The sequence below is a fragment of the Monodelphis domestica genome, chromosome 4 (assembly GCF_027887165.1).
Source record: "Monodelphis domestica isolate mMonDom1 chromosome 4, mMonDom1.pri, whole genome shotgun sequence".
Classification (NCBI taxonomy): domain Eukaryota; kingdom Metazoa; phylum Chordata; class Mammalia; order Didelphimorphia; family Didelphidae; genus Monodelphis; species Monodelphis domestica.
The window spans coordinates 131,688,196-131,700,675 of NC_077230.1; the positions used below are offsets into that span (position 1 = coordinate 131,688,196).

General features: G+C 36.7%; 1 protein-coding gene across 9 annotated transcripts in view; it reads left to right on the forward strand.

The window, feature by feature from the left end:
- The window catches only part of MGAT5 (alpha-1,6-mannosylglycoprotein 6-beta-N-acetylglucosaminyltransferase), a 410,898-nt gene that overhangs the window by 293,147 nt on the left and 105,271 nt on the right, over positions 1 to 12,480 (forward strand). For all 9 annotated transcript variants that reach the window (XM_016433598.2, XM_016433592.2, XM_016433591.2 and 6 more), the window contains one exon: positions 11,424 to 11,557. In XM_016433598.2, coding sequence (XP_016289084.1) covers positions 11,424 to 11,557 — 134 coding nt within the window. The remainder of the gene's footprint in view (positions 1 to 11,423; positions 11,558 to 12,480) is intronic.

The window sequence follows — 12,480 nt, forward strand, 5'->3', positions numbered from 1 at the left end:
AGTAGAACTAGAAGTTAGGCAGATCTAGGATGAGGGAGAGTGAAAGGTGGAGAGAAACATTGTTTTCAGAGCAAGAAATAAGTGGCAAAGCAAGGAAAAGAGAAGATAACCCCATAAAGCCATGCCATCTGAGATGACTGTGTACCTGTATTTTTCTCTTCAGCTTAGGTACTGTACTAAAGATGAAAACTTTGCAGATCCAACTTTTTGTCTTTGCCCATGCTTCTTCACTCAAACAATACCTATTTATTGCCTATTATTCATTTAGAACATTATGCACTTCAATTTTGGGATCATGGAGTAAGGGGGAACAAACTCAAGTCTCTTCTTGAAAAATTTCAGGTTGTCACATTCTCAAAATTGGGGTCAGAAATATCAGGAAACAAACAGAAAGTTATGGATGTAAGAGATGAAAATCTTATTTAGAAACTGAGGTCAGAAACACAGGAGTCAGAGGTTCATAGATTTATAGCTTCAAGACACCTGAGAGGCCAGTATCTGGAGAATGAGATTATCAGAGAGATTAAGTTACTTGCCCACAGTAGTAAATTGCAGAGGTCAAATTTGAACCCTGATCTTATTAATAACAGCAATACCAATGATGCAGAAATAACTCAGAGATGTTGAGTTCACTTCCAGACTACCATAAAAAAGTTAGACACGCCAATTTTTTTATTTCTCAGTATATATTGTAGTAAGTAGATTTCTAGCAGGGCATAACAGGGCAAGCTGACAGCATGAGACCCTGCAGACCAACATTCTACTCAGAACTCCCAGGACTGGGACTGGACACAGAGGCAGTTGGTGGACTCTGGAGGATAGAAAAGCTGTTTTCTCTAGCTGCCAGGAAATTGGACTATCTTGTAGGAGTGGTTGAGTGAGTGATTACCCCACACTGGTGGACAGTGTTTGTTTGTTAATCCTCATCCCCTCCTGAATCCTGTGAGGACTCTTCATCCTGAGACTGCTGTCTGGATCAAAGAAGGACTCTTGGTTGTGAGATTTCTTTGGGCCTCTGTTGTTTATGCCCCTACAAATCCCTCTCTAACTCTAATTATGCTTTTAATTAGTTAGTTTAGAATAATTTAGAAAGTTTAGGGTTTTAATATCTGTGGTGGAGTTAGAAGTAAGAAGTAGTCCCTGATTCCCTTCCCTTCCCTTCCCTCTTCCTTTTAGTTAAATAAACTTTTATTTTACATAAATAGCTTGTTTATCCCTTCCTTTTAACCCTCCCCATAACAATATGAAAGTTATATTTTCCCTATACTGTAGCAATTATATTATGTCTAGACAATGTACATATATTCATTAAAAAATACTTTGTTGCTTAAGAAAAAATTCTAAGCATTATCTGAACATTCAGAGAATCAAAATCTTTTTTGCCTGTGCAAGATCTTGCCTTGATGTTGATGGCTACTGACCAGGATGGTGGTTGCAGAAGATTGGGGTAGCTTTGGTTATTTCTTAAAATAATATAACAATGAAATTTGGCATATCAATTGACTTTTCTTTCAATTGAACACTTGGAGGTCATTGTAAGGTTACTTATTGGCCTAATTTCAATATTATTTTGTCCCAGAGAATAGAGAGGCCTGACAAGAGGGGGAGAAATGGGGGATTGACCAGTTAATGGAGCAGTCAGAACACACACAACATGTATTGATTAAGTTTACTATCTTAGATGAGCCTTGGGGTAAACCCATGGTTAGTGGGCATGACTTAATTAATGATCCTAAAAAGGAGACAGAGAAATATTCAGAATGGTTGTTGAAGAGCAAAAACAGAACATTATCACGAAAACTCACAGAGGAACCCTAAAGAACAGGACAATGAGTGGTATCTTGTGCCGGGGTGAAGTTGGAGAAAAGGCTACTTTATATGGTAATTGAGAGATCACTAGTAACTGAAGAGTTTTCAAATTAGAGGCCATTAGAATCCAGATTGCAGATCATTAAGTAGAGTTTAAGTTGAGAAGTGACTTGATTTTTCAAAGACTTTGGCTAAAAAAAAAGATATAGGATGATAATTTGGGATGATAAAGTTTGGTGAATGTTTTTTTAAGGATAGAAGAGACATAGATATGTTTGTAGGCAGAAGGGAAGTTTCTATTAGTTAGAAAAATTTGAAGATTAAAGGTGGAGTGTGATACTGGGGGCAGTCTGCTGGAGAAGACATGTATATTTTTTTTAAAACCCTTACCTTCTGTCTTAGAATCAATACTGTGTATTGGCTCCAAGGCAGAAGAGTGGTAAGGGCTAGGCAATAGGGGTCAAGTGACTTGCCCAGGGTCACACAGCTGGGAAGTGTCTGAGGTCAGATTTGAAGCTAGGACCTCCCTTCTCTAGGACAGAAGACATGTATATTTGGAGGACATGGCCTTGGTCAGAAAAACTGCCTCTTCATCAGAGACTGGATTAAAAAGGTATTGATGGGGAATATTTCCTCTTTTTCCTCTTGTCTTTCTATCTCTAGCACCTAGTAAAATGACATTCACATTATGGGTTCTTAACATTCTTACTGAATATAAGCTATTTCTATATTGAATATTAAGAGTATTTAATTGCCTGTTAGCCATCTCTAGAATTCCTTGCATAAATTGCACTCAGTGCATCTAAAACCCATGATCTCCCCAAATCTATCCTTCCACTAAACTTTTATTTCTGTTATAGACAGTTATTTGGCTAGTCATTGAGATTCCTAACCTCGAGGCTACCCTTTACTCTTACTATTCCCTCATCTCTAATATTGAACCAATTTCTGTCTCATTAATTCTGCCTCCATTACATTTTCTCATATCCTTTTTCTCCACCTCCACCACCACCATTGTAGTAGAAAGCTCTCATCATCTCTTAATTAGGCTAGTGTAATAACCACCTGGAATGGTCTCTATGCTAGTAGTCTTCCCTTTCTTCTATCTATTCTCTGCCCAGTTGCCAAAGGAACTTTCCTAAGGTATAGGTTTAACCATACTGTCTCCTTGATTATGGAAGATTTTAGAAGCTTCCTACTGCCCAGATAGTTTCTCAGTCTCACATTTGAGACCCCCCCCCACACACACACACACACAATCTAGATTTATTAGAGTATATATTTTATCGCCCTTTTTCCTGACCCAACTTGAACATAACCACAAAGGTAGTCTGGTTCATTTGGGACCTTGTATCTTTGCATCCCTAAAGCCTTGTACACAGTAGGCATTTAATAAATGTTCAATTGTATTCAAAAGCATCCCTTGTTTCTTATTAACAGACCTTTTTTATACTACACTCTGTTCTGGAAAAAAAATATGCTTGCTGCTATTTCCACCTTAAGGCGCCCTCCCCCCCCCCATTTAATCACACTAGTAAGTGTACCTCAATAAAATCCTTCCCAGGAGAAGCCAATATAGGGCTTACAGGAATTTGATTTCTTGTTGAAATAATTGGAGGAAGGCCTGTTCTTGTGGCCTTTCTCACTGCAAAAGCCAGGCAATGTATTCTTTCTTTCTTTTTTTTTTTAATTTAATTGGCCTCTTCAATGTCACTTTAAATTATTACCCTGGACTCTGCAATGTATTCTGTTGCCTTGGTTGATGTGGGGTTTACTTCCATATTCCATGCAGAAGGATTCGAGCTAAGGAAGATTCACATTAGTAAGACTCTTATGGAAAAGGATAGTGACACCCAGTGGGACTGTGGAGTTATCTTTTTCTCCTGGTTCACCAAATCTACAGATCTTTGAATTTGATTCCTTAGAGATTACCTAGTCCAACCTTTTGCTTATGGCAAGGATATCTCATAACCTGCCCTTGATAGAGGGTCATCTCATTTCTGGGAACCTTTAGGGATAAGCACCTTATCTTGGTATGTCCCATCATTGGGCAGATTTCATTGTTAACATTTTCTTCCATAGATCTCTCCTCCTTTCTTGTCATTTCTAGCTCTTGACCCTAGGGCTTCTGGAGCCAAAAAGAAAACAATAATTTTGGTTCTTCAACCTCTAGGTCACATGGGCCAGCCAGGATTTCATTTTGTCTTTTTGTGAGATGGAAAGATTTATTGTGCCAGGTTTATATGAACTCTTTTAAATGACCACTTTTTGTTGACATAAAGGGAGGTTCTTTACTTTCATGAAAGGGCTGTCATCCAACCACAGTGTAGGGCAAGTTAGAAGGAGTACTTAACATTATATATTGATTTGCATCACTCTCTTAATTTAGAAGTTTATTTTTTGTCATGGAAGCCATTCATATGTATTTACTACAGAGTTCTCTGTGTTCCAGTTTTTCTTTATCTACAAAACTGCTAATATGCTTGTGGTATCTACTTCATATGAATGTATAAGACCAAGTAAAAAGCTTTATGTTGACCCTGTGTTGACCCTGAGCAAGTCATTTAGTCTCAGTTTGCCTCAGGTGTTTTTGTTGTTGTTGCTGCTGTTGTTTTTTGTTTTTTACTATAGATTAAGAAGAATAATAGCATTTACTTTCAAGGTTTTTGTGAGAGCCAAATGAGAAAATAGTTGTAAAACACTTAGCATAGTCCCTGGCACCTAGTATACATTTTGTAACTGTTAGCTATTGTTATTGTTATAAAAAAGTTTATATTCCTTAAGGTCATCTTGAGATGGGTATATTTACTGAAAATATATTAGATATAGATACCCTTAGTATCAATATTTTAAGGAACCATTTTTCTTAGTATTAGTATTCTATTTTCATCAAATATTTTCAGGCCATTATTTTTATAACCACTGTGTTATTTTCATTATTGAGTTGAAACATTAACTTCTGGATATATATTGCATCTTTTATTCTCTTTTTCAAGAAATTTGATAAAATAGCTATCAGATAGGTGGGAAATCTTAGAGAAAAGCCCATTCCATCCTGAAAGAAATGGTTACTACTGGCATCTACTAAAACCCTGAGGCTCTAAGCCAGCATGGTATAATGGATGTAATATAGGAATTAAAGTCAAAAAGACCCAATTTTTAATCCCATCTCTTAGTACCTACATGACTTTAGGCTCATCATTTCACCTCCTTTGTCCTTATTTTTCACATTTACAAAATAAGGACAATAATACCTTGGGGACCTCTCTGACAGCATTGTTGTACTACAGCTCAAACAAGATAAGGTATGTAAAGGGCATTGAAAACTCTCAAGAGCTATATAAATGGCAGTTATTCTTGTTTTATTAAAAAAAAGCACACAGGTTTTAAAAATATTTCATATGGGAGGGACAGATCGAGGTAGGAATGAATGTAATGTAAGAACAAAAAGCATCCCAAAATTGTTTAATAAAATCCAATAGGCAAGATTCCAAATTGTAGTTTATACTACTTCCTTTTTTGGTCCTCAACCAGGAAGACCTTTAACTCTAACCCTTGAGATGCTTTAATATTTGATGCTTTTTATATCTGTGAGTAATGCTGCTAGACATTATCACTCCATGGCTCCTTTTTTGGTATATGATGAATTCATTCCAGTGTGCCTTGTATCCAGCTACAAACTACATATGTTCAATTTGAATCACAGTCCTCATGATCATCATGTGATAAAAATAATAGCTCACATCCTCTAATACTTCAGTATACAAAGAAGCTTTCTTATAACACTCTGTGTGAACTAGTAGTACAAGTTTTAGCCTACATTTTTTAGATTAAGAAATAATAAGTGTAAAGGATTTGCCCATGAAACTTTGTGGGTTTCTTTCTAGCTCCAATTTCTGTAGTGACACCTTTTCCTGATACTTCCCATGTCTACCCCCAAGGACTACTTTGTGGCTTTGCTTTTTCCAAAACTCCTGAGAATCATTAGGAAGTCATGTTTGATTATTTGGCTTCTGTCTCTGGCTTTGCTTTCTGTCTTTTTAGTGTCTGTTTCTAGGGTACATTTGTGTGGTATTTTTTTAAAGTACTTTAGGAATGGCCCTACTGTCTTGGATAATTTAATGTAAACAATACTGGCATTGACCAAAATACAAAAGCAAGTCAGTAATGTTTGCATCAGTAGGAGAGAGTCTGAGATATGATGCAGTACAAGCAATAATTGTGTAATTGAATTTATTCAGTCAAAAAGCTCTTATCAATCACCCACTATTACATAGTGGGTACTAATTATTTTTTAAGGCTATAAAAAGCAAGAGAAAATTATCCCTGTCTACAAACAATATGTTTTCTGTAAGGAAATCCAAAATAAAAAATGAAGTCAAAACTGGTTTGTTTGGCTTTTTTTGGTAGAGGGAGACCCTAATATCTGGAGAGAGATATCAGGAAAGGATTTATGTAGGAAGTCTTTCCCTAATTGAGTTTTGAAGGAAGCTGAGGTTTCTAAGAATCAGAGATGGGGGCGGGGGGGGGGGGGGGGGGGGAGCCTGGGAGAAAACCTTGACAAAGGAGTTTGGATGGACATGGTAAGATATTGTGTATAAGAAAAATCAAATCAACTAGTTTGATTTGGCTAGAGAGGAGAGTATATAGTGCGTAATAAAGCTGTTAAAGTTGGCTGGAGCCAGATTAAAAGAGCTTGAAATGCCAGAGAACTTTGTGGTTTTGATATTTGGTGGGGTTTTTTGTTTGTTGTTTGTTTTGTTTTTGTCCCTGAGGCAGTTAGGTTTTTGATCAGGGGAGTGGCTTGATCTGATCTCTACTTAATAAGTAAATATCAATTTGACAACCTTATGGAATTACTGAGGGAAAAGACTTTGGAGGCAGGGAGACCACAGTTAGGAAAAGATTACTCTGGTCTGGTTTGTGGAGACCTGAATTGACCCTACCTCATAGGCAAAATGAGTTAGAGAGAAAGGGCTAGATATTTGTAAGTGGTTATTTGCTTGTCTCCCACTTTACAATGTAAATACCTTGAGGGAAGAGACCAAGTTTTCACTTTCTTTTGTATTCCTATCACTTAGCACAGTGCCTGGCACCAAGCAAACATTTAATATACCTGTTAAATGATTAATTGAGGTGGTGTAGAAGTAGAATCCAGAAGACTTGGCAAGTGATTTAAACTGAGAAGTGAGGAAGGGTGCATTACTGAATACAATTCCAAGGACTCTAAAGGCCTGGTGCCCTCAGCTGAGATTCCTTATTTGAGTAGGATGGGAGGAATTAGGTGGGGAAGAAATGAATTGTTTTGAACACAGTTGAAACACCTAGCTGTAAAAATTGAATGAGCAGCTGGCAATCTGGGATATATGGCTGGATATAGAAATTTGAACCATCTGCATAGAGGCAATGGAATCTATGGGAGCTAATGCGTTCACCAAGACAGTATAGAAAGAGAAGAGCACTCAGTGCCCTGGCATACACTGATGCATAGAACTTGGATGAAGAATCAGTGAAAACAACTGGGAAAGAGCTGATCAGACACGTTCTTATGAGGTAAACCAGAAGAGATCAGTACCACAAAAAACCTGTGCAAGAGTTTTCAGAAGGGAAAGGGGGGCAGAGTATCATGGGTGTCAGAAACCACAGAGAGACCAAGAAGGATAAGTGTTGGCCATTAAAAGTAAAGTGTCTGCCCTGTCTAAATGTTTGTGGCTAGTTGTAGATGTGGCATAAGAAAACCTTTCTAACTAAAGAAAAAGTTAAGAAAAGCAACTGCAACAATTGAATGAAGTTTATATTCCTTTCAGATAACCTCTCTTACTCAAAAGCATCTGGAATCTTGGTTTCAGTGTTCCTTTCAAAGAGGCTAATTGCAACCTCTCCATGCCTTGTCCATTCTGTGTGAATCTTGTCCATGACTTACCAGAAATTCACCATAGAGAGCCCATTCATTGTTTTGAAAACTTTGTTAGCTTTTTCTTAGGAACAAAGATTTAGAGCTACAAGGTACCTTATAGATCAATGAGTCCAGCCATCTCTTTTTTTACAGATGAAGAAAGTGAGGCACAAAGATATTAAATGACTTGCAAGGCATTATTTTGCTAGTGACTGAGGTGGGATTTGAACCCACATCCTCCCAACCCCAAAAGTCGACCTTTCTATCTAATACACCATACTTCTTCCTTGATCTCAGCTTACTATCAGCACATTAGGACTAGCCACTCATTATCTCTCTCTTCACATGACTGGCAGTCCTTTTCAATTCTACATTTCCTTAATGACATCCTTTATTGTGGTTCTTTTAAGTTTTTATGACAAAAAACTTCAAAGAAAAAGCATATCATGTATCCATTATTAACAGAGAAAATCCAAGATCCCTGGGACTGGAAAGATGTCTTACTCTACTCTATATCCTTAGCATCAGCATCTCCTGGAGTGCTTTAAGCATTCTTAGTGCTCCATAAATATTTGTTGATTGAATGAATATGGTAATTCAGACTAACCTAATAGTGTTACATAAAAGTTGTCCTTAGGGGATTGATCTGTTAAGAGAAAAGTTTGTAATTAGGAAATTAATTGTATGTTAATGAGTACTTTTCAATTGTGCTTGAAAATAGTTCTCTTAATAGGCTAAACATTCTCCCCCAAAGCCTTATTTACCCTACTGATTTGTTAAGGATCCTAAAATGACCTTAAATTCTAAATTAGAGGATTCCAAATAAAGTTATACTGTAATGCCAACTTGTATGTATTTATACCCACTGCATTGCATTGTTTCATTCTGTGTAAATTTATTAACCATTAAAATTTCTGGAACCAGAGAATGTCAGCATCCACAAGGATTTTAATAAATCTGTTCAAAATCACATATAAGTGTATCCTTCCCCTAGGGACCTAGTAGTATTTATTCTATGCATATGTGCTGAGGACTCTTCTGGATCTTTTTTTTTAAGAGCTTTATTTGATTTGACTTAAATTTTAAATTCATTCATCCTTTGGAATACCACTGTACCTCTTCCCCATTCCTCATTTTCTATCCAAACTCAGGATTAAAGAGAGTAGGCAATCTGAAGTTTGAGTTTACTAGAATGATTTTAAGTATCTTTGTCCAATCCAGGCCCTAAATCCACTTGAGTATCTCTGACTATAACTGTTATGAGAGTAAGACATTTAAAAATGATATCTTGGGGCAGCTAGGTTGCTCAGTGAATAGAGAACCAGATCTAGAGGCAAGAAGGACCTGGGTTTAAATGTGTCCTCAGATACTTTTTAACTATGTGACCTGAGACCAGCACTTAACCCTTTAGCCTAGCCTTTATTTTTTTGTCTTAGAATTGTTCCTGGGACATAAATTAAGGGTTTAATTAAAAAAATTAAAAAAAAAAAGAATATCTCTTGTTCTTGACCAAGGATGGGCCTTCTGATCACCACCTTTTCATCTTGCTACTTTTTGGTATAGCTTAGAATCACCAGTAGTAAGAAAAACAAGAGGAGAAATTCTTTATTTACCTAAGACTTAAGGTGGCATGGCAGATTTTAGCAAAATTTAGAAAAAAATTTAGTCAAGCAAAATGATCTTACTTTAGTAGTGTCAAAACTTGTTAATACAATGCAGTAAAGATTGAACACTAAAAATTACAAACACATGTACACATTTTTCTTCTTGATTTTGATCAGAGGTGTTTGAACCTTACTTCAGAGGCAATTTATTCACAGGATATTATACTAAGACTAGAGAGGAGCTAAGATGGATGATTCAAATGAAAACTTACATGTAGGAGAAAATGTATATGTAATATGGTAATTTATCTTTTGTACCATGTCAAAGTTGGTTTGGTAGTAAATTACAGTAATACTACAACAAATACCTGTCATCCATCAGCTGTATTTTGAATGAAATACCTGCCAATTTTATTTCCTTTTTTTTTTAAAGCATTCCATGTAATGAAGATCTTGGTTAAATCTCTTTGATTCTTAAGCTCCCTTTCAAGAAAAAATAAAATGTATTTAGATATTTTTTTCCTCTCCATCTTTCTCTCTCTCCTCGGAGTATCTCTTTGTATCACACCATGCTACCCCAAGCCCCTGAGAGAGGGGGGAAAAACAGTAGTCCTTGCTTCTTTTCTTTTTGCTTGTGGAATTTATTCTGTCATGTACTGTTTAGTAGGCTACAGGGCTTTGCAATTGCCTCTGGGCACTTGTTCAAAATCTCAGAAATGAAATAACAGATTGGCCAGACTGAAAACTCTCCAGTCACAACCCTATTATCTCCCCATTCTGTCCCCCCATTAGGCAAAAGCCCTGGAGACCAGATGATGATAATACTTTTTATTTATGTATCTATCTCTTTCATCTGAGTTCTTCACAGCATTTTGCCAATGTGAAGTCATTCATATTTGGGTGATTAATTTGAGAATAAGGTTCAGGTCCTTAGAATGCCTTAGTCCAGTGTTCCAGTCAGTGGGGCATGCTCCTGATGTTGTTGAAAAGAGTATAAAACCATGCTTTTGGAAGGCATCTTTGCAGAGAAAGTCTATGGAATGATTTCTCTTCTTCTCTTATCCATAGACCAAAATAGTGATCATTGTGGGAATGAATGTGATTAACCCCCAAGTGTGTTATGTTAAATGAATATGCTTCATTTACCAGGAAGAATTTGATCTAAATTATTCATAGCCCAGCAAGAGAGAAGTGGTTCAGCATATAGTAGAAAGCACAGTAGGTTTGAAGCTGGTAAACTGTAGGCTTTAGTTCTGGCTCCACATGGCTGTAAGCAAAATATGTTCCCTATGAATGTCAGTAAGAGAAGACCTTTGAGAGACCCTTGGGATGGACAGGTGTTCAAGTGAAAGAATGTTTAGGATCCTTGCTTAATCAGCAGAATTTCCCCTTCATTCTTATTCACATTTGTTTATCTTCCTCTGAAGATTAGGGGTGTAGGATATAAATAGTGATTTTTTAATGAATTATTTGGCCAAAAGTCAAATACAAAAATATATTGGTGTTCAGAGACTAAAGATTTAGAAATGAGATTCTGTGGGAAGTCCTTTGAGAGAGAGAGAGAGAGAGAGAGAGAGAGAAAGAAGGAGAGAGAAGGAGAGAGAAAATGAATATCTGATAACCTGGTGTGTGTGTGTGTGTAAACAAATATTGGTGTTCTCAGTACTTTTTTCTCCTTCTTAAATAGTAGGTATTTTGGGGTGATTTACCTGTTACTTTGTTCTCCTCACTTGTTGGCAGTTAGACAGATAAAAATACTTGGTTTTTGTCATTTGTCTGTAGACATAGGCCTCCTGCTGAGGTGCCAATAAGAAATGTATCTTAATGATTTTCAGACTAATGCATTTCTCCTGTGTGCTCAGAGGATGAGGGGATTTGGCCCAACTTAATACACAATAAGAAAACCATTCATGTTTAAAAAACCTGCCAGGGATAAATGTAAGACAGAGGAAAGCAGTCAGGGTTGGAAGAGAGTAATACTCGAGGCAAAAGAAACTCTTCATTCTTATGTGATTGCATAAAATTAGGATAAATATAAACATTTAACTGTGCATGTGTTTTCTATCATCTTGCTTATAAAAGTTTAAACCTCTCTTCCTTTCTTTTTTAAATAGCCCACACTCCAGACAACAGCTTTTTAGGATTTGTGGTAGAACAACACCTGAATTCAAGTGATATCAAGCACATTAATGAAATTAAAAGGCAAAATCAATCCCTTGTGTATGGCAAAGTTGATAGCTTCTGGAAGGTAAGTCTAATCTTTTAAAATATATAATTTTTAAAAAGTGTTTGTTCTGTAATATAATTAAATGTTGGTCCAAGTTAAATTAAACTAAATTCCCAGGGCTTAATGTGATTTCCTTAAAAGTAAATATAAATATTAAGAAACTTGAAAGCTGAATATTAGGGTATCAGATAAAGATAACCCTGATCTATTTATTTTTACATGGAACAAATCCTTCATTCCTTTTACATTTTAGAAGTAATGCTATTGTAACTTCTTGAGATAACTTACTTTAGTGTCCCTGTCAAAAATAATGAGCCAGGTGCGGTGGTGCATGCCCCTAATGTCAACTACCCAAGGGGGCTGAAGCTGGCAGATCTCTTGAGTTCAAGAGTTCTGAGCTGCTGTGGGTTGTGCCAATTGGGTGTCTTTATTTAGTTCAGCATGACTATGTTGAATCCTCAGGAATGAATGGGGGACCAACAGGTTGACTGAGGAGGAGAAGCAAACCAGCCCAAGTTGGAAGCAGAGCAGGTCAAAGTCTCCATGTTGATCAATAGTAGAATGATGCCTTTGGATGAGTCTCTGCTTCTCCAATTTGGGAGAAAAGAGAACCCAGGAACCCAGTCTTTATAAAAAAAAAGTGGAATTTTAAGCAGTTGGACAGGAAGTACTTTTTCCAGAAGTTGTTGTTTCTGCCTTCTCCAGGTTTACATTCTAAAGTCCTGAGACTTCCTTAGATTGAGTCAAAAGCTGACCTCCCTGTCCTTTAATTCAGTCATCACTAGTGCAAGAGTGAATAGAAAGGTCTGCCTGGGCTAAATGCCCCTCAGCTTTCTCAGGTCAGTGAAGGATAGATTTCAAATTGGAATCATCAGTCACAGGAAAAATTGTGACTGAATGCATTTTGTTTAAAAGTAGCTGCAATACAGTCTTTCTGTTCCCAC